Raw genomic sequence first — 22,664 nt, forward strand, 5'->3', positions numbered from 1 at the left:
GGAACAACGCTGAAGGTTTGCCATCTGTGACTGGTTGGACCTGATCTGTCACATGTATCTCTGTCCTCTTGTTGAGCAAAGAGGGTGGGGTTTAAAATGGCCTGTCTATGTAGAGTTTTAAAAAAAAAAAGGATAGCACTAACCACCTCTGTCCATATAGTTGAACAATTGCTCTCCTTTTTTCCTCTTTGTCTATAAAAGCATATTGTTTTAAAAATGGAAAAAGTTACTTTCATTTAGTTCATTAATTGTATAGTGGTCTGACTCTTACTGTGATGCTATGACAATACACAGTGTTTAGTTTATTAAGAGTGTCAGATTTATTTTTGACAGCTGTGGTACGCTTTATCTTCACCATCTTTTGATGCATGACTTGGATCCCCACTGCATGCACTCACTGGAGGAAGAAAGAAAAAACAGGTCAGCATATTGTGCAACTATTTGGCACTGAGAGTGGAGTGCGTCATGTTGTGTAAGGAGTTGTGTGCAGAACCATATGTAAAGACTGCACCGAGTATGCATGTGCAGTATGTGCATTAGTGTTTTTGTGTCATCATGTTTCACATTTGGTTTTAGTGTCAGTTTTGGAGATTGAAGTATTAATGAGTCACTCTTGGCCTCTCGGTATGATTTTAAAGAAAATTAAAAAGAAAAAAAAAACTTGAAAGGTCAAACAGGAAAGTCAGGATTTATGAGAGCTGAAAAATGTGTGGCTGCAAGGTTAACCCAGTGTTGTACAAAAGAAATTATGCAAAATTATTGTATGTGTATATGTGTTTCCATCACCTGCATGTCTGTGCATATGCAAGAAGCCTTGTGTGTGAGTATGTCATATGGCCACGGTTTACAAACAAGGTCTCCCTCTAGTTACTGGACACCGGAGCTATTCTGAACACCTCTTCCAATGCACACCATCCCAGTGTCCGGTCTCCATGTGGAAGTCTGCAAGCCAAGGTCACCAGGTCGCATTCCTCCAGCTCTTTGGCATTCTGCCCCAGGGTTCAAGTAGTGTTGAATTGTGTGTGTGTGTGTGTGTGTGTGTGTGTGTGTGTGTGTGTGTGTGTGTGTGTGTGTGTGTGTGTGTGTGTGTGTGTGTGTGTGTGTGTGAGCTGTTTGTCTTTCATGCCACAAACTACATTCTGTTAGAGGAGAACTGTTGCCACATAGTTCTGTACTGGCGACAGCTAGAGGTACACAGACACACACACACACACACACACACACACACACACACACACACACACACACACACACACACACACACAAGCTGTGTAGATGTGTGTGTGAGTGTGCACCTTACATTTGTAAAGCTCTGTATTTCACTGTATGTGAAATACAGAGCTTTAAAAGGACAAGTTACACAGTAGCATGATTAATGTGGCTGTGTCCGCGCATACTATCAACAGTGCTGGTTGGCTGTTGGTGGAAGTGAGCGCTATGAGAAACTGCTGTTTGCTTGGGGGTGGACACTGATCCCTCGGGATCAATTGCAGATGGACATATTTTAAGTCTATCTGGTTGATTTAGTCTCTGTGCACTTGACACTTGAGCACACCAGCGGAAGTGAAGGCAGTCAGTTCAGCACTATAGTGTGAGAAATTCAACACAGTTTGGCTGGTAAAACAAATCCAGCTGAACTCCACCAGAGGCAGAGAAAAACAGACTAGAGAAGTATATGTTTTTATCAAGTGAATTTTAAAAGTAATCAATTTGATAAGACATCATTAAACTTAAAATAGCTTTTATAAAATAGTTCACAAAGTATAGTTCAACACAAAACTTAAGCAAGTGCACTTCACTGCTTCAATAATCCAGAAACTGCTAATGCAAAAACTTACATGAAAATTTAACCAAACAGCTTCAAAGGTAACACTGGATAAGCACATTGCATAAGAAAGGAGTATTTCCTCCAGGCTGTTTCTTTGAATAGATTAGTTGAGGAGAAGAAGATAAGACCCTGTGCTGGTTTTATCGTATTCCCTGACCAGCATGTAGAGTAGGCTGGATCAGTCTGATCAGCCCACAGATGAAGACACGGGCATCAGATCTTTGCCTTCCTGGAGAGAGTGAGACCAGGGATTTGTGGGCCTGTAACACAAAACATTTTCTCCTTTCCCTCTGATTCCATGAGCTGTGCAAGTTATTCATCAGTGACATCAATTCCACTTTGAAGGTGTGATTTTCCATTTAAATTTTTATCATTTTACGTGTTCAAGTACGACTGATGCAGGTAGATTGAGTGAAACATGAGTGTTGAAACCCAACTTACTCATTTTTGCCACTAAAGTCACATTTATTTCAATTATGCATGCTAATTTATAATGAAAATGCCATTTTAAAAATTTAGCATTTAGCATTGCTACATACCTATCACTAACATGCATAATAGTTCAGTGTGAAACATATAGCAATTTATATTAGGAACATGTTAATGTCACCATTTTAAACTTCATACTCATTCACTGTCATACTTCGTCCTTTTAACAACTCATATGTATTGTGCTTTTTTTTTTGGAAAGCATAGAAAAAACGTTAGATTTGTCTCAGCTAGTTATTAAAGTCTTAAACTCTGTGTCTGGGCAACAGTAAATTTCACCTTGTTGTTAGTGTTTCATTACTCATGTACAAAACTAGCACAGTGTCCCACTGGGACAAAAATCTGTCATCACAGGAAATTTAGTGAAATCTTTAGAGTAGGTCTTAAAATAAAAGCAGCCATGCTTTCTGGGAGCTCGGGATTTCCAGTGGTGTGCTAATCAAGTAAAAACCAAACCAAACAACTGGTTAAAAAGTGAAGCTCTGTTCTATTTATAAAGGCAAGGACATCCTAGTGACAGTGTTTCCATCACCACTTTGGAGATGATGTTTGTGTGAAGCAGCTGGATTTCAATGCACTGATCTATTTTAATCACTCTTATATCCTACACGCAGCGTTTAAAACTATTTACCAGGATGCAAACTGTCCAACCAACAGTAAAAGACGCATAGCACCGATCTTTAAGTATTTCTCCCATAAATAAAAACAATAGATCTGTTGTATTCATGAAAGGATGGGAAAATCTAAACAAAAACAATTCCCATTTTCCAGAACTTCCCTGAAATTCCAAGAGTCCTGCCGGAAATCCAACATGAGGCAACATGCTGTCCCCCTGAAAGGGTCGTAGAGTGTGAATAAGTCCACAGAGCAAACGTGGCTGACAGACGGACTGAGTCAGCGCCACATTCCAGTGGAGTCAACCATCCACTTTACCCTTCGCACACACACACACACACACACACACACACACACACACACACACACACACACACACACACACACACACACACACACACACACACACACGATTCACCTCAATATTCTGGTTTTCCTTTGCCCCAACACGCATACTGCACACTATACAGGTGTACCGTTCTCTACAACCTGGCAAAATAACTTACCTTTACACAAATCCAAACCATATATGAAAGTCCGTCTTGCACATCATTCTCTAAAATTGCATCTCCATCTTATTATTACTATCTTAATGGAAAGATATGAAGTTTCAAAGCTTTTAGTTATGGAAAGCAGCCCATCCCTTGCCTTTCATACTGCATAACCTGTCCCCTTTTCTGTCTTTTCTCTCTGTTTCTCTCTGCTTTATCCAGTTACCAAGAAAGCTATCTGATGGTAAATAACTGTTGTGCCCCTGCACCCTCACACCCTGACCCGATCATGCAGTGGTAGGCAGGAGAGGCCCGCTGATCACCTCTGACAGCCACCCAGGACTGAGCTCTGTGCATCTCTCTGTGCGCATTGAAAGTACAGCAGACTCTGTTGCTGCTAATAGCTGTATGAATCCTGGGCTGACCTGAGTCATCTGCTTACATGCTCAAGCTGTCAGCCTGCTTTCTCATAACAGCTTGCCAGTAAATACAGTTTTGTCCGTCAGGAGTTTTTTTTTAAAGTAAAGCTTACGATGACAAAAAGTACTAACATCACCATAACATACCATATGGGATTCTTATACATGCCAACATATATGCGCATGACATTTTGTTTCAGAGTCCTGGCCAATTAATGTGCAGCTGTAGCAGTCTTCACTCTTCCGGGAAGGCTTTTCACAGGATTTTAGAGCTCAGCTGTGGGGATTTGTTCAGTCACAAGACGATTTGTCATGTCTGCCAAGCACTGATGTTAGCTCATCGAACCTGGCAAATATATCATAAAAATGTTAGATGAAAATGCAGTCAGCACTAGTCAGTAAAAGTTAAAAAGTTGGGTGTTAATAAACTTTGTGTACAGATATTGCTTAAAACACCTCTCATATATGTCTTTAAATCAATTTACAATGAGCAAAAAAATGTACTTAATATCCTTCATACTGATTTCTCTTTCTCTTGTCTCAGTGTGGAACAGTGCTGTAAAGGTGTGTGATTAACTCTGTGAGTCAGATGCAGGTGTTTTGCAATTTAAGGAAGGCCTCTAATGCCACCTTTTTTTTTTTTTTTACAAGTATACATCTTCACACGCAAGCCTACTGTCAGTCAGGAGGAGCCACAGCGTACAGGTTATCATTCATCACACTGGAGACAGTCAGAGGGTCTGCAGCTGGAGCGTCTGTGTTTACACGCTGACAGATTTAGACCAGGCTAGGGATGTGAGTGATCTCTCTCGTGGGGGTTTGCACTTACTATGGTTGTGGATAACAGCCACAGATTAAAGCTGAATTCAATTAGAGAGTCAGAGAGGTTAAATCAGGTCTTCAGATAAGATAAAAAGAAGACATAAAGGTCTCTCTGAAGACCTACAGTACATTATACCTACTTTAGACTGGGAGAGTTTAAACAGAGTCAAGGGGCTTCAGTACAACCCGGAGCCCATCTCTGTATCACGGTGCTAGTTTGTCATTTAGACAGCTATTGCCAGTGCATGATAATGGTGATGACTGGTATTGTCACTTGCCTGGAGTAATGCAATGTGGATTTTCCTGTAAGGTCACCGGAGTGACGCAAAAGCTGTGTCTTAAAAGCACAAACTAAGTCATCTATCCAAATAAAATACAGGCTACACAGAGTGAGTAACGCATGTCAGGTGTGTGTGTGTGTTTTTTTTTTTAACCTTGATTTTGAAACAGATTTGCATCAATAGTTTTGTTCACTGAGCATGGCACGGCAGAACTCTTTCTCATGGTTTGCAAACCGTCGTGCTTTTTTTGTTTGTAGTTTGTAGTGCAAGACTTTTGTGCAGCGACCTGGACTGTAACTTGCAGCAAGGAGGTCCTTCAAACACAAACTAGTTTGTCATTTCTAAGAGGAGTTTCCATGACCTCACCATATGTGTTTCCAATTTTACTCCCACGACACAGATGAAGTGATACCGATTATTTAACAACATGCCAAGTTTGTATTTGAGTGAGGAGGGCAAGGCAAGGGCAGCTTTAAGAAGAAGGTTACAGTTTAGTCTTAAACAACACAAACACAAAACGCCTTCCTCTCATCTTAATAGAACAAGACCTTTCTTTTAAATATCAATATGAAATGTTAATAATGTAGTGGCTCAGAAATAGTGACACCAGTTGTGTCTGGATTGGTTGCCTGTATACTTTACTTTCATTATGTACTTCTGTCCACCAGTTTACCCAGTATCTAGAGCTTTCTGCCATAGCAGAAATAGACAAAAACAATCCAGAGTAACTATGTAAACTCTACCTGGCAAAGAAAAGGAGTCGACTTGTCAGAGAAGCCAAAAAGCTTTGAAAATGGTGAGCAACAGAAACTGAAAGTTAAATCAGAGACAACCTTGATTCACCCTCATTCAATGGAGAGAGCACTGGGACTTGATAGGGTTAAAAAAAAAAAAACAACAAAAGAAAGAAACTTATTGTCATTATTTCTACTCTAACAGGAATAACAAAACCTCCCTCCTTATTAAAGCCTCTTTAAAAGCTCTATTGTCCTCATTCTGTGCAGCACAAAAGGATCCTCATGGGTATCTTACAGAGTGTTTTTTTTGGTAACACAGTTTCAGACTCAAATGTCTCTACGTCTTTTAAGATATTAACTTATTTAGACTAACTCGGACATCTGGGAGCTGATTTTAGCTTTAGCAAAACAGCAGAATGCATTTTTGCACAGAACAAGAGCTGAGCTGTGGTACCCTGTCTCTTTCAACAAGGGACATTAGATTTAAAACTCCGATGTCACTTCTAGTAAAGACATCCCTTTGCATGGCCAGTGAGCAGGAACAATTACAGTGGCATTATTTTTTCATTGTGTATATATTAAAGAAGAAGGCGAGTATTATTTTTAGACAGACTTAATAAAAGGAAAGAGATCCAATAAAGTGACAGTAATTAATATTGTTACAGCAGTGCTTAAAGGTGGACACACCTATCCTGAATCCAAACTCTGTTTCCACTGAATGAGTTCTGTTTGCTATCCAATTTCCTGAGATTTGCCAACATAAATGTGACTGCATGTCAGGGTCCTAGTTGCAGCCTGGTCCCAGAGTGTGGAAAAAAACTCAGCTTAGTGGTCAAAGTAATACAACTGGCCCTTATAACAGACTGATCTCTCTGGCACAGTAAATCTACCACCTGAACTTTATCCCCAATCTGACACATTTCTAGATTCTTATTCTTCTTAATCTGTTCTTTCTCATTCTTTCCTCTCATACACATGCCCTCCCTTGGGCTGTCTGCACTAAAAAGAATAGAAATATTGATGCAATGTCAGGCTGCTCTTGCTAAACAGTTTCCCAGGTTAACACTACCTACTAGTCAGCACCCAACTCGCAGCCCACGTTTCAGTTCAAAAACAGATGCTGTTCTTTCATGTCCAGTAAAGTGACAAACGACAATGACAAAACCCAGATATAATTTTTTAAAATTTAAATCTAATTTAATTTATCTTGAGGTATTCTCAGAAAACCACTGAAATCAGTGGAAGAACACATAGATTTTCCCACTCTAATTCCTTCAGGTGTACGGCATTATCACTTTATTTCACTGTTTTAAGAATGAAAACTGAGGATTTTTTTTTAGCAACAAACTACAATAAAAAGCACAAGCACAATGATTCACGACATCATGCCTCAGTGTGGTGAGAAGCATGAGTGGAGACAGAGCAGGAGCCCTTGGAGTGGGCATGTGGTGTGGCTGCATAGGGCAGCCCCTAACCTGTGCTGAGGAAGACAGACACCCAGAGGGTCAGACTGTGGCAGCTGGTATGTTTCTAAAACAGGCAGCCCCCCTTCTTACCCCTTCCGCCTCCTCCTCCGCCTCCGCCTCCACCTCCTCCGCCTCCTCCTCCTCCGTCCTCGCAGCAGATGCTGATCTCTGTCTGTCTTCAGAAGGAAGCAATTATTGAGTCAGAGGGGGAGACGCACCTCTTTTTAATAAAACCACATCAAATCATCTGATGACTGACAACCTCGGTGCGTGACTCACACGTCGGATGGAAATGCAGAGTGAAAAGGTTCAACAATGACAGGGAGGGAACTGAATTAGAGGACTTAAGAGCAACAGGACTCATGCAGTCAAGACAGAGCCTCAGGCACCAGACATCCCGAGCTTTCATTCCCCCTCATTTATCTTCCCATAAACACCATTTGCCTTCTGCATTTGAGTACTGCTGTCTGACACCATTACCTCCTGTTAATGCCTCGGCTACCGCTCTCCTTTCTTTTTCTTTCTCTCTCTGTCTGACTCAGTGAATGACTGGTATCCTCTGTCAGATCAGCCTCTTACATAAGTTTGATCCGGTAAAATTCCATAGTACCCGCGTACGCCCTGATTCCCTAACTTCTGAGTGTTTTATCCCAATTTCTTAGTGTACAGATACAGCCGCCCACTCGTCGGATGTTTTTCCAGCTGCTCACAAACAGGCTACCTCACTTGAAATGAGGCTCGAATGAATAAAGGAGAGGCATAACCTTTATGAGATTCCATCATATGAAAACACTGTCATTGTTGTGCGTGGCCGTGCCTCCTGCATGGACCGTCTCTTGATTCTTGCCACTGATATGAAGGAAACATCCAGTTTTCCTTTTAGGAAAGGTTAGAACCTGTATTTGATTATGGCAGATGTACTCTAGTTTAATTTCCTTAACAATAATCAGTTTTACTTCATGGAGGCTACACTTTTTATCTTGTTTTTTAAATTTGTGGAGCAGCAATGAACAAAAAGCTGCCCTCCTGATGGACTAAAGTTCAATCTATATAACGCCCATTCTCGGAATCAACCAATTTCTGCAGCATATCTGCTATTTTAGCTAGTAATTGTGCCATTATGTTCACCAGCTAGAACTAATCCTGGTTGCAATTTGTTGTCAAGCAGGTAGTGAACACAGGGGTTACTGGTTTTTTCTAGGAATACATGTGCCTTTCAAAACAGCGACACAGCTAGACAGCTAGACAAAGAGCTGACAAAGAGCTGAAAGCTTGCTATAATGCTCTATAAAGGAAGAGGTATTTACATTCATGTGATAATTCATCCTTTCATGTGTTCATATTGTTTTCAAATTGTCATCTGATACATGGGATTCATAAAAAGATCACTTTAATATATTTGGACACTTTTATCCCCACTCAAAAAACCATTCCACCACAAACCATTTTCAGTATTGAACGGCTGTCCTGGGAGGGACATGAGGCAGGCTGCCCATTTGTCAGCATGATATAAAGACTAGCAAAGCAAATTTTATTGGAGCTATGGGATATGGGCAGTAAAAAAAAGCTATTACATTCTGGCACAGATCTAGACCACTTTCCTTGACATTGCAACCTTGATGTTCCTTTGCTCGTTGAATGTCCTTCTGCTTTTATTTTACTGGAGGAAATGGCTCATATCACCAGTTCCAGCAGGTTAAAACCACAGGAGGGGAACAGAAAGATTGCAGATAATTCGTCAGATGAGTCACAGAGTGTAGGATGACAGATTAGACCTATCAGTTAGCTTTGGGATGTAACATGACACCTCAGAGACACAAACACACAGTCACAGCGACACACACGCATAAACTTAGGCACACACAGTGAAACGTGACACGCATCAAGTCAGATAAAGAAACGCCTTCTGATTTTGAATGTTTATTTGAAATTGGTAAAGTGAAACATTATGATGTACAGCAAGGTGTGATGTGTGAAGAAGAAAAAAGAAAGATTTTTCTCGAACCATGTTGCATGTCATGTGCATGATAAGAACACAGCACACAGAGTAAAAATGTCCCCTTTTTTTTTTCTACAAATGCAATATGCCCACATGGCCAGCTGTAGCTGTTTGCAGATCTGGAATTGTTTGTACAGCACAGGTCAGACAAACTGTACTGTTCTTCATTGCCTTGGTCCATAATGTCACCAGAGTTTGCACAGCTGTGACAACAGCGTACATTTGGACAAACAGATAGATAACCGAACAGTCGTTCAGGTGATGTCTCTTTGAGTTTCTGTCCTTCACAGTATTCCCAACACATAAAATAGAAACACATTTTTTGTGTGGGGGATATTCAAATCAGCTATTTGGCAATGCCTTTTTTCATTTCACAACTCACTACAAGCTCCTAACACGTGATGTAACACTTTTCCTGTGTACTCTTATAATTCAACAAGTTCATAAACTGATTCAGCCCCACAAGCTGTCGTAAATCAGTCATGATCCAGAGATGCACCCAAACACTGTTGTGCCTTATTGGAAATAGTTTTCCGCACCAAGCATGAAAATAACTTTTTGCCTTGACCTGAAGGTAAGTGAGTTTAGAGTGCAAACACTGTTGTTCCGCGGTTTGTACTCTAAATTTGGACAGGGCTAACCCAATTCTGAGAACTAAGTTAAATTGTGTGTAGTTTTTCTTGATTTTTATCAAGCTCCTCCTGTAGGCTGTAACTGCTGGATGATAAACCTCCACAGAACAGTGTGGTAGCTTTTTAAGTATTAAGTGTTTGCATAATACTTAACTAGGCAAATCTTGCCATCAACTGGTTGCAAATATAATAAAACAATACACATGAGTGTTTCATTGTTTATATACTGTATCACTGCACATGTAGATGTATGTAGAAATAGAGGTTGCAACACAACTCTGAGGTGCACACGCACGCAGGCACTTACACACAGCCTAAAGACACGAAGAAGAACAAGTTTTACTGCTGACATGGGGGAGGATGAATCCTTTATTTAACTCTTCAAGGTGAGGTAAAAGTACTGCATGTGCGTGCTTGGATTGCGACACCACATATGGTTCAGTCCTGACCAATTGGCCCTGCAGTCATACAACAGGCGGTGGCTCATCGTCGCCCCAGGTTTCTTCTACTATCAGTGATCAGGACAGCTCTCATGTCCACTGGTACAGTTTAGTACTCTGCTGCCCGGCTGCACAGACTCCCTGGCTAGCTGGTTGTCCTCACTCTGCACAGAGAGGCTGGCTAATAATTTGTCAGCCCCTGTGGGGTATGAGGCCAACATGTCAACAACGGGCCCAGTGTTTCTCAAGCCAGCAATGGAGATTAGAGAGTGAGGCTGATCCGGCCACTCTGCAGGCAAAGAGGAGGGGGAACAGCGAGGGAAGGAGGGACAAAGGAAGCGAGGGAGAGCAAGTCGTATTCCTGACTTTCACTAAGGGAGGGAGTGCAGCTCAGACAGTGTTTTGCAACAGTCACAGTCACTTGGGACAGACACAAGGGGCACTATTGGCATATTATCACTGCCAGCCACAGTGCATTAATGCTGGCACAAGGGCAGAAAAAATGTGTTCAGAAGTATCTATTTCTTCACATCAACATGTGCATGGTGTTCCCCTGATGCAAAGAACACCTTTTAGATTGTTTCTCAGAGGTGTTGTGCAAGAGTGTTCCCTTCTTTGCAGTGAACCCGTGGAAATGTACAGACAAACAGGAAATGCGGCATCAGACTTCCAGGACAAAACACTTTTCTTCTTAGATTCAACATTTAAACAGGTTGACTCCCATCTGTTATCAGTTGTTCAAACAGCAGCTTGCTACACAATGTACCTCCTGCCCACACAGCTGTTGACACCTTCTAGACTTCATGGCCAACAAAGCGATGTATCTTAATCTGAATTTGATCAACTTAGACTTTTCTTCTTTTTTTTTCAATAGCGTAACTGTCCTCTATTTATTAGACAGTGTCAGATCTCTGTCCACCTGACAAGGCAGACTTTGTGAGTGTGTGGTAAAGCCAGTAGAATACACACATCTGACATCTAGTGGCTGAGCTATGTAAATTCAGGTGTAGCATACACAAAACAAGGTGCATACAAGAATACACACTTTATAGTTATATATATCTATATATCTATATATCTATATATATCTATATATCTATATATATATCTATATATATATATATATCTATATATATATTTGTATAGAGTGTTTAGAGTCACACAGATCTTTAGAGAGACAGTGCGTGAAAAATACTAACCTCTAGTGGCATCTGGCCATACAGAAAGTTTGTTCCTACTTTGTCACAAGAACATTGTTTCTTATAAACACTCTTCATAAGAACCATTAGCAAGTAAAAACAATTGACAGTCATGAGATTGAGGCACTGCTTCTGAAGCCTTGTTGCTGGTTAGACTTTTTATGTATTCTTTTTCCTCTTCCCCACTCACTTAGTACTGTGCTTGACATAAAACAGGGAACAGTTTGCATACCTGTGATGTTGGCCCACATCATCAGTAAAGGTTTTCCTTAGCTACAAAACATAACAAGGTAGGAGGCGAATTTATGCTTGAGGAAGAAAGCTGCTCAAACATAAACAAGATGTTAATCTGCGTGCGCTTCATGCGCACAAGGCCAGAATCACTGAACCCACCCTCACACAAGATCCAGTCAGAGACATGTAAGCATCTTTAAATGTTTCTGTAAATAAAGTGATCCTAACGATTCACAGGAAGGATAAAAGTTTGAATGCCAGCTTGTGTTAAAAGAGTGATGGTTAGCAGACAGGCGCAGACAGGCTGTACTAAAGAAAACATTTCATCATTGCTCTTCTTACGTCAAGATGACAAACAAGATAGGCAGCAAAACTCCTCCTTTATGTTCTTGAACAAAGACTTCCTGTAACTGAAACATCTTCAAATCAGGCCTGTTCAGGTCAAAAGATAAGTGTACACAACAAAAAATGGTGACGTTTGATCTGCATATAATGCAAGAACCTAAGCAGTGGGCTGTAACTGTTTCAGTTTGTGTGCTGAAGAAATGCTTAATGTGTTATCCTGCAGAGCAAAATTACTACAGTTTTCTATAAGTGGCCACAAAACAAATTTCACCTTATTCAATGTGAAATATTATTGCAGTGTCTCTATGTGGCTTTCTCTGCCCTGTTTAGTGACTAATCAAATGGGAATGTGATTTTGAAAAATGGTTTTAGTAGTAGGGCAAATTGGAAACCACTTCCTCCACTGCTTCTCTTCAGGACTTTTTCATAAAAGTGAATATGCAGACATCAAAGAGAAAAAAACTCAACTCTTCCTTATAGTATTATACTACAAATCTGTTTCCCTTTCATTTTTGCCTTCTGTCACATTCTCAGATGCTTCCTTGTTTATAGTACAGGCTTTACGGCAATGTAAAAAAGATAGTTGAGAATACACGAGGGGATTAACATTAAAATAAGATAAAAAGGACGTTGGAATATTTTCCTGTTAAAAACACTTCAGGACTTTTGTGACCAAACCCATAACAAACAGCAATTGAACGACTGGTTATTTTAAGATATTTGAAAGGGCAAATGATTACATGAGTAAATATTTGTTTGGTATATAGAAGAGGGAAAAAAAAGGCTAACAGCAAACATACAGTCTACAGGCCTGAACCAGACAACCACAGGGTCAAATCTGACACAATGGTCACTTTACAAGGTGTAAAAATAGAAGAGAAACTCAAAGTTTTTATTAAAATTTTCAAAACAAATTGATCAAATCAGATAGAATACAAACGAACTATATGTGAAGGTTTTTGGCTTTGATGTGTGCAATAGAAAAGCACCCAGAACAACAGCAGATTTATTGATTGTGGAATACCGCAGACATATTAAAACAGACTTTTCATTATCAGCCAGTAAACTTAAATAGATGGTTCATTAAAAATAACAATTTCACAAAATACAGAACTGTCCAAAAGTCTCAAGCACAACTCATTACTTTATATTTTGCTTCCAGGGAGCCAGAGTTTCTTATAATGTTTTAAATGGTCTTGTGTTGTGTCCACAAGTCAAAGAAAAGCTGGAAAAGAGCCAATTTTACATTCTATCTTCAGGTCCTTTGCTACTTTTGTTAATACGTGGCAAGAAAAAAAAGTATCTATAGAAGATGAACAGTGTCTGAAAGTAATATCATTAGGAAAAAGAATTTTTTTTTTTTTTACAAAAACCTGACACAGGACTAAAGAGGTGCATTTGCATCAGAAAAGCATTTTTAAGGGTGGGAAACAGGGAGAAAAGGATGAACTATTTCAAATTAGATAAAAACTGGACTGAAAATCAGTGGCAACAGGTCTCAGAGTGATGAGTCCAAATTAGAAAATTTTATTTCAAATCGTCATCAGAGATTGTCCAGAGAGGTACAAGAGCTTGTCAAAATAGATGGAATTATAAACACAAAGCACAATCAGATTTTTAGCCCCCACGTTCCATTGCCAACAGCTTCATTTTTCAGCATGACAATGATCCCAAACATTGGATGGAAAATGCACAATATCAGTTATGGATTGACCTCCCAATATCCTGGACCTCAACATTATTGAAGGAGTGTGGTATCTTTACAGAGGATGGAAAAAATGCAACGCCAATATTCAAAGAAGAGCTTTGAATAACTCATCCTCTATGAAGAATACAAACTGTGCTTTTGCCTTTTATCCTGTATTTCTGTTTATGTTTGCACATTTTTAATAAGTCACTGCACCTATTTCAACATAATGAAAAGATGGACGGCTTGAGACTTTTGCACAGTACTGTACTTCTACTCCTTTACACTACAAGAAAGATTAAGCATAGGAAATGCTTTCTTAAAGCTGATTATTATGGAAGGATTTAACAGGTCTGGCTTACTTTAGCCTAACGTGAACTGTTTGTGGTCCATGAACACATTTGAGAACAATTCAAGGCCTTGTGTGAATGACTCCAGGAAAGAAAATAAACTTGAAGAAAGCCAAGTTTATTTATTTATTTATTTTTTAATGTTGATTAGTTAATAATATAATGGCTTAGTTGGGCTTGTTTTTAGCTCAGTGTCTTAATATCGATTCCAGTTTTACCAAATAAAATGCACACTAAAGAAAACAACACTTAGCCTGTCAGTTTACTTTGGCTTCATGTGAATTCACACCTCCTTTCTGTAGAAACTCAAGTATGCAAATCAAGTGCATGGGATGTTTTTATGCTGTTTGTTGGTACAAATATCAGTCAGCCAATTATCAACTGAAAATATGTCTGTGGTGTGTAAAACTTTTACTCAAGCTTGCAAGATGTCTCTTTCCACATTTGCACCATTTTAGACAGTAGTTCATAGATGTTACAGATCTTTCATGGGATACATGCACGTTAAAACGGGAATGGCCATATATTTTTTTAAAATATGTTACCAAATATTTTTAAAATACAGATAATCTGGACCTGTAATATTCTTTAAAGGCAACTGAATTATGAACATAACCTTCAAAGCTTGTACAGGATATTTTTAAATGAACATGTAAAAGAGCTTACTTATATGTCTGCTGTAGGTTTATTTAAATATCTTTTGCATGAACCTGCTTTGTGCAACATTACATGCAAATACACATGCAAAGCCAACAGTGAGGTAAATTTTTTTTTTTTTTAAATGAACAAAAACAGATCATAATATAATGTTCAACATCACCACAACTTTAAACATCTGTGAGTAGTTTTTGTGGCCTCTTGGGTTTGTCACTATATATTTTCACGTAAATGACCAAAAGTAACCAACTTGCAAAACCATAACATTGACACACAGGAGTTTACTGTGTGTGCTCATCTCATGAAATACTGATACACTTAAAAAAAAAAAAAAAAAAAAAAAAAAAAAAAGGAAAAACAAATTTCAAACCACAAACAAATGTCATGAAAATGTCATGAAAGATGAACACTGCTGATGCAGCATACATGCTAACATAGAGTAATAACATAGCATCTCTATGGTGAGTCTTTTCATCTAGGAGGGTGATAATTAAATGCAATATCTTAACTGTGTGAAAATCATTAGAGTCTTTTTAACATCATCAAAAAAAATTTCTAAAAAGATTATATGAAAAGATTCATATCAGGTCATACTACACATAGTTTGTATTTATTTACGATTCGCTCTTCCTAAACTGTCAGGTTTGGTCAGACAGGAGAGGGAGGGCATATGGACTTACGGGTGAATTTGCATAAAACCATCTGTCATGATGTACTGACACGAAAGTAGACTAATGTCAGTGCTGTGCCTTCAGTCTAACACGTATTGGCATCATGGCTTCACGTCTCACTCTGCTGGTTTTCTGCTTTTTCTTTAGACTGAGCTGCAGTGAGAGTTTGCCTGAATGGGTCAGCAACATTTCTTCCAACCTCTTCAGTTTGTCTGGGGACATTATGCTCGGAGGGCTCTTTCCCATTAACGATGTCACCAGCAGCCTCAGTGACATAACAGAGCCCAACCAGATAAGATGTAAAAGGTAAGGATGGTTAAGAAAAATTCATCACATATATAAATGACAGTGTACGCTAACCCTAACTTACCATACCTTCTACCGTTTTCTGCTTGGGACTCAACAGTTTAAATGAACGTGGACTGGGACTTTCTATAGCCATGAAATACGCAGTGGATGAAATCAACGGAAACCAGACTCTCCTCCCTGGCATCAAGTTAGGTTATGAAATCTATGACACATGCACACAAGCATCAGTCATTATAAAGCCCACTCTGTCTTTCCTCACTGCAAAATCCAGCCAAGAACTATCTGTGCAGTGTAATTACACCGACTATGAGACCAGTACAGTTGCAGTGATTGGTCCTCTTGTGTCAGAAATGGTGTCAGTCATTGGAAAACTCCTGGGATTCTTTTTGATGCCACAGGTTTGAATACACATACATCTTAAGATTTGCAGCATAGTTTCTATTAATGCAAAGATCAGACAATAAATATTTCAAATGTAAAGGTAACTCTTATAAGTAGATCTAAGGATTTGTGGCAGGTTATATCACAGAAAATTAATTCTTTCCTGTTTAGTTAATGTAACATTTTTACCATGATATATTAGGTATTATGCGGTATGTCAACAGTGAGTAAAGGTAAATAACACTATTCTTTTGTTTTTTTAATACTTGCACCAGATTAGCTATGGGGCCACCAGTGACAAATTCAGTGATGATGTTTCCTACCCGTCATTCTTTCGTACGGTGCCCAGTGACAAATTGCAAGTGGATGTCATAATAAAGCTAATACAGGAATTTGGGTGGAACTGGGTGGCAATTGTGGGCAGTGACGAGGAGTACGGACAACGAGGTGTGCAGATGTTCACCAAACTGGCAGACAACACATCTATCTGTGTGGCCTATCAGGGCCTGATTCCAGTGTACACTGACCCTGAACCAGCGATCGAAACCATTATAGGCAATATAAAAGACACTAAAGTCGGAGTGGTGGTCGTGTTTACTCTTCCAGAGCAAACTAAAGTCTTTTTTAAAGAGGTTGGTGAAGTAGATATCTAAAGCAACTCAGAAATGTATTATTTTCTATTGGTGGTCAGAATTTGTTCAGTACCAGTCAATCGTTTAATTTATTCCAGGTTATCAGGAGTAATTTAACAGCTGTATGGATTGCCAGCACAAGTTGGACCATCCATGCTCAAGTGACTTCTCTGCCTGGCATTGATAAAATTGGAACAGTCATTGGATTCCTTGACAAAATAGGCACGCTCGGCCTGTTCACCGATTATGCAATGGAGCTCTTCAAGAAACTCAGTGCAGACCGGGCAAAGACATCCACTCTGACCACAAATCTTAATTATCCAAACAATCGCTGCCCACAATGCTGGAATTTGTCACCAGACAACATTAGCATAGTGGAAGCACCTGCAGTGCAAAGATCAGCTTTCAGTGTGTATGCTGCTGTTTACAGTGTAGCACAGGCACTGCATAACCTGCTGGAGTGCACTTCAACTGCCTGTAAGTGGGGATCTGGAAGCAAAATCTATCCCTGGAAGGTGATTTATTTTATTTTTTCTAGTATATGCGTGAATGCACAATATTTGCAATCAAGTTTATCACTAACAACAATAATTAAATCATTAAAAAAATCATCATTTTGCAGCTGTTGGAGACTTTAAGGAACACTTCTGTTAACATCAATGGCACACGTATAGAGTTTGACAATAATGGCAACCCAAACATGGGTTACAATGTCATTCAGTGGGACTGGAAAGACCCATCAAAAGTGAATTTTAAAACTGTGGGAAATTATACCGAAGAGAAACTGTTCCTCAATAAGGCCCTCTTCTATTGGTCAGCTGACAAGGTAACTTTTTTAAAAATTAAATTGTGTTAAAGGTATTTCAACCAATTTAGTCAAATCATTACCCAGTTTGAATTCCTGAATTATTTATTTAATTTAATTTACAACTTTTGCAGGTTCCTACATCAAACTGTTCAGCAAAATGTGACGCAGGTCAGGTCCACAGAGTCAAAGGCTTCCATTCCTGCTGTTTTGACTGCATTGACTGTCTTGCTGGCACTTACCAGGCAAAAAATGGTAGTGTGGTTGTTCATTCTTGTCTTACATATCTGACCTTGCTTATTTGAATTCTTGTCAGAGATAGATACTCTCACGCATTTCTCATAAAATAAACCTGCAGGTTAATTTAGTATAACCTAAAAAATAACCATAATGAGAGTTCCTCTACCTGCCAGCACTGCTAAAGTTCTCAGAGTGATGCTATTATAATCGGGGGTATTTCTAGGACTTTTTTAATTGAATAGCCAGGAAACAGGCAAAGGCAAAAACTTGGGAACTCAGAATATTTAATCATAAATTAAACTCAAAGTTAAAAAAAAATGTTAAAATAAATGACCTAGTATGAAGTAGAAAGTGCAATATTTGTAAATAATAGTGGAGTAGAAGCAGAAGTAGCATAACATAAAAAGGCTTAAATAAAGTACAAGTACTTCAAATTAAGTACTTCAATAAAGTACTAAACACATTAAGTTGCATTCCTATGAGTCCTATCTATATGCTCTTGATTAACAGAGGTGGTGTGTGTGTGTTTTGTCCTTTCTCACTCATAGATGACACCCAGTGTACTAAGTGTCCCAACCGTCAGTGGTCCCACAATCGCAGCACGAACTGCACTGACCCCATCTTTAAGTTTTTGGAGTGGCACAGCCAGGATGCTGTGATAATGATGCTGGTTGCTACGCTCCTGCTGATATGTCAGGGTACGGTGGGTGTCGTGTTCCTGATGCACCGAGGAACCCCCCTGGTAACGGCCTCGGGGGGTCCCTTCAGTTTTGTGGCTGTGCTCGCCCTGATGGGAGCATGCCTCAGTCTGCTGTTTTTCCTGGGGAAGCCAGGGGATGTGGTGTGTCGTCTTCAGCTGCCCTTCACCTCCTTTTTCCACACTGTCACCCTCTCCATTATAGTTTCCATCTCACTACAGGTGAGGAAAGACTTGTGAAACACTGCCACACATTGGCAGTGTGCAGAAACTACAGAATTGGTTAGACATAAAGATAATTGTCAAAGTACAATTTATATTTATATTAACATCAATAAAAAAATATAATTAACAACTTTAGTGTATTCAAAAATACTGCCAACAAATCACTTCAAATGCACTTAAGTAAAAACATAAAATGGCAGCTTCTGAGGTCTACAAAACTAGCCTTTTAATGACTAATGATGTAGTTGCTTTTTTATTTAGTTTTGTAGAATATGAATTTCTAACCACCTAACTGTGACTTGATACAACCCCAAACGTTTGTGTAATTATTGCCTATGTGGGAGAGTGCACAATATACTGTGGAACCGATGTACACAGGACAAGACTGATGGTAACCTTTCTTTTCAAACAGATACTCTGTGTGACAGAGTTCCCAGAGATGGCTGCCTCTCACCTGCATACATTAAGAGGCCCTGCGAGCTGGCTGTTTGTGCTGATCTGCTGCGCTGTGCAGGCTGGTCTCTGTGGCTGGTTTGTTCAAGAAGGACCTTCATTGTCTGGAAAAGTGGCAAATATGACAATAGATTTTGCAGAATCATTCCTCTCGTGTCCTGTTTCACCTTTGATTGGATTTGCCTTAATGCAGGGTTTCAATGGTGCAATGGCCCTTGTATCCTTCATGTGCACCTTCATGGCAGTGAAGCCTCTTCATCAGTATAACCTAGCCAGAGACATCACCTTTTCCACCCTGATCTACTGTGTTATTTGGGTGATCTTTATTCCAATCTACACAGAAAACAACAGAGATAATAACAAGAACAGGTCAATTGTCCATGTTTATTTCAGCCTGGCAAGCAACTTTGGACTACTGGCAGCCTACTACTTCCCAAAATGCTACTTGCTGTTAAGGAAACCTGACTTAAACACAGCAAAGTACTTCTGTACCTTCTTAGAGGGCGTCCCACCAACTCAAACCCAGCCGAAACCACAGGAAGGGCAATAAACAAATAAACTGCACATGAAGTCAATCAAAGAATCGTGTATTCTAAAAACCAAACATTACATTACATTTGTGGTTGTGTAATATATAACAAAGGCTAGTAGACTATAAAATACACCAGATTAGGTTAAAATAAGCATTTTATCCTAATACTCTGCAAGCATGTAACCCATACAGCAAATAACAAAGAGTGCATTGTGTTTGTTTAGTAACCCGAAGTCTATGGGTTCACATTTGTTGCTGATTATTTTTGAGGAATATTGTTTTGCATGTATTAATGTTAGTCACAAAAGCATTAACCGAATAAAAATAATAGTGCAACTAAACTTAATGTACTGCAAAATGTTTGTTTTTTTTAATATGCATGTTTGCAGTTTTGAAATACACTGTTAGAGATGCAAGTCCAGCACGCAATACATTTGGCTTTCAAGTATTGTCTAGTTGAACAAAAGTAAAATTGTCATGCAGACAGTTCTGCTTCTGAATAATACACTTTATGTTATTTGAATCACTGAGTTTGAGTTTAATCTTTTAGCTGCTAACATAGTGTCATAACTTTGTTGTTGAATAACTGATCGTCTCTTTTTTTTCTTTATTGTATTACTGTAATGAAATGTAATGATGAAACAGGTAGCAAACTCAAATGTCATATGTGCCATGAGCTACAGGTTTAGTTTTCATCATCTTACATGGATGTGGCTGTTCCACACCACGAGGACACATGTACTCCCACCACCACAGTCACGCAAATCGCCAGAACCTGAACACTAACACACAAAGTGGTGACGAGAACCCACACAAACCCAGAAACCCCAAGTGGCCCAAACCAACAGTGAAGACCAAGTCAGAGTGGATAATAAGGTGCTGAGCCAAAAACATGCAGGGAGGCCTCCACCAGTGCCCGAGGCCACACAACACATCCTGGTCTCACCCAAGCAGTATGGACTGCCAAGAAAAGGAACCATAGCACAGTAAGAGCTAAGGGAACCCTAACAGACCCAAAGCCCAGGAAATATACCAGCTGGCACAACCCCAGCAGCACAGCGTGCCCACATGACCCCCCCAACCTCTCTGCTACCTGCACACAGGTGCCCACCATATCCCAGAGGGTCCGAACATAGTAGTGGTCAAGCTCCAGGATTGCAGCAAGAACCTCATATCAAACCCACTGGCAAGCACAGCTCAGGGGGAACAGACTAAGGGAAAGGAAAGGGAAGGGGAAAGGGAAGAGAAGAGGTACTCACATATCCACGCCCCACATTGAAGCACACCAGCTAAGGCAGGGAGAGGCATGGTGCCCAGATGAGGGGCTGAAAAGAAATGTCTTTCCATATTACAAATTTCAGGAACACAGCCCAAAGTCCCAAATAGGTCATTTTTATGTGGCAGCTGATGGAGCTAAGGTTCCATCAGCCCCCACCTCAAAAACTATTAAGTGAAACGTGTAGATTTGATTTAAAAAAAACAAACAAACATGTTTCTTTGGTACAAAGTGTAAGAAAAATGGATAAGAAAAATCATGGATCGCAATTCAGGCTACTACTGTATTTATGGCAGATAGCATATCTCTACTGGTAGGTTTCTACTGAAAGTCCAACTGACAAAAAACAGACTGTGTGAGTGTTTCTGAGGTGAGGTCAATATACTGTATATACAAATCTGACATCTAGTGGCTGAGATATATCAATTCATATCCAGCATACAGTTGTAAAGAAAGCAGAAAAAAGAACAAACACTGCATGATTTATATGCAACATATCCATGGTTAGTGAGCTTTTTTGAGTGAAAACTTCTTTTGTCTGCTTTCCTATTCCCTTCAGGAAGTGCAGAAAACCTGCACTTCCTGAAGTGGCCACTTGGTTGAATTCAAAATAAATCAAACTCCATAAACTGTAGGTACTTTCAGCTGCTCCCTTACTTCCCAAGGGGTCACCACAACAGACAGATGTTACCTTTGCCACCAATTTTACACCAGATGCCTTTCCTAATTTGTGTCTTCTCCTGGTCTTGAAATTCCCATCCTAACCTCTAATGGCATCCAGCCAAGCAGAAAGATTTTTGTGCTACTTTGTCAAGAGAAAACTGTTTACAGCATTCATAGGAATCATTATCAGAAGACAACTAACAGCAGCGGTTATAGGTTTTGCAGTCATGTTAATATATTTTTTTACTTTTTCCGTTGTCTTAGTACTGCACTGATTTATCACTGTGTATGAAACAAAACAGGCAACTCTTCGCCTGTGTGTGATGTTGGCCTAGATTATCAATAAATGGTCTCCTTAGCTACAAAACACAAAAAGGTAGGAGGTGATTTCATGCTTGAGGAAGAAAGCTGCTCTGACATAAACAAGATGTTAATCTTGCATGCACTGTATGCACAAATAATGAACCCGCCCGCACACAAGATCCAGTCAGAGACATGTAAGCATCTTTAAATGTTTCTGCAAATAAAGAGATCCTGACCATTCACAGAGAGGATAAAACCTTGCATGCCAGCTTGTGTTAAAAGGGTGAGGGTAAGTAGACAGGCGCAGACAAGCTGTATTAAAGCAAACTAACACCGACCTTCTTACGTCAAGATGACAAGATAGCAGAAGACTTCCTTTATTCCCACGGCAAACCCTTTTGTAACCCATATGTCCTAAAGTCAAGCTTACTTATGTCAAAATATACATTGAAAAAATGACTGATGAAGTTTTATTCACATATAATGCAAGAACTTGCAGAAGTGTGGTCAACATGTTTTTAATGCTAAACAAAAGTTAATTTTGCAGGGCAAATTTCTATATTGTAGTTTCAGATCAGTCACAGGTAAACATCTTTTCAGAGGATTCTTACCTGAGAAGTATTTCCAACAGGTAGTGTATGTTTCTGTGGTTGAGTAAAAGCAGACTGGATCAGTGGGGGGCATATCTGAGCATTCAAAGTCTCTTACCGCTTCGATAACTATAAGGATCTGGTGATGAATGAAGCAGTTCTTTCATGTGCAGGAAATGATCTGATAAAATGCAGG

The 22,664-nt window shown here is 39.5% G+C and overlaps 1 protein-coding gene and 1 long non-coding RNA gene across 2 annotated transcripts; one reads left to right on the forward strand and one right to left on the reverse strand.

Moving 5' to 3' along the window:
• The first annotated feature begins 15,178 nt into the window (after positions 1–15,178).
• On the forward strand, positions 15,179–20,047 carry LOC116316514 (taste receptor type 1 member 3-like). Its single transcript, XM_031735068.2, has 8 exons — positions 15,179–15,668; positions 15,769–16,069; positions 16,328–16,684; positions 16,783–17,199; positions 17,307–17,510; positions 17,624–17,744; positions 18,278–18,648; positions 19,064–20,047. The coding sequence occupies exons 1-8, from the start codon at positions 15,466–15,468 to the stop codon at positions 19,652–19,654; spliced, it is 2,565 nt and encodes an 854-aa protein (XP_031590928.2). The 5' UTR covers positions 15,179–15,465; the 3' UTR covers positions 19,655–20,047.
• On the reverse strand, positions 18,534–22,664 carry LOC120440165. Its single transcript, XR_005613033.1, has 4 exons — positions 22,490–22,664; positions 20,896–20,961; positions 19,106–19,208; positions 18,534–18,642 (listed from the first exon to the last, which is right to left on the reverse strand). It is a non-coding gene; the product is annotated as an uncharacterized LOC120440165 (long non-coding RNA).

This window comes from Oreochromis aureus, linkage group 5, assembly GCF_013358895.1.
Source record: "Oreochromis aureus strain Israel breed Guangdong linkage group 5, ZZ_aureus, whole genome shotgun sequence".
Taxonomy (NCBI): domain Eukaryota; kingdom Metazoa; phylum Chordata; class Actinopteri; order Cichliformes; family Cichlidae; genus Oreochromis; species Oreochromis aureus.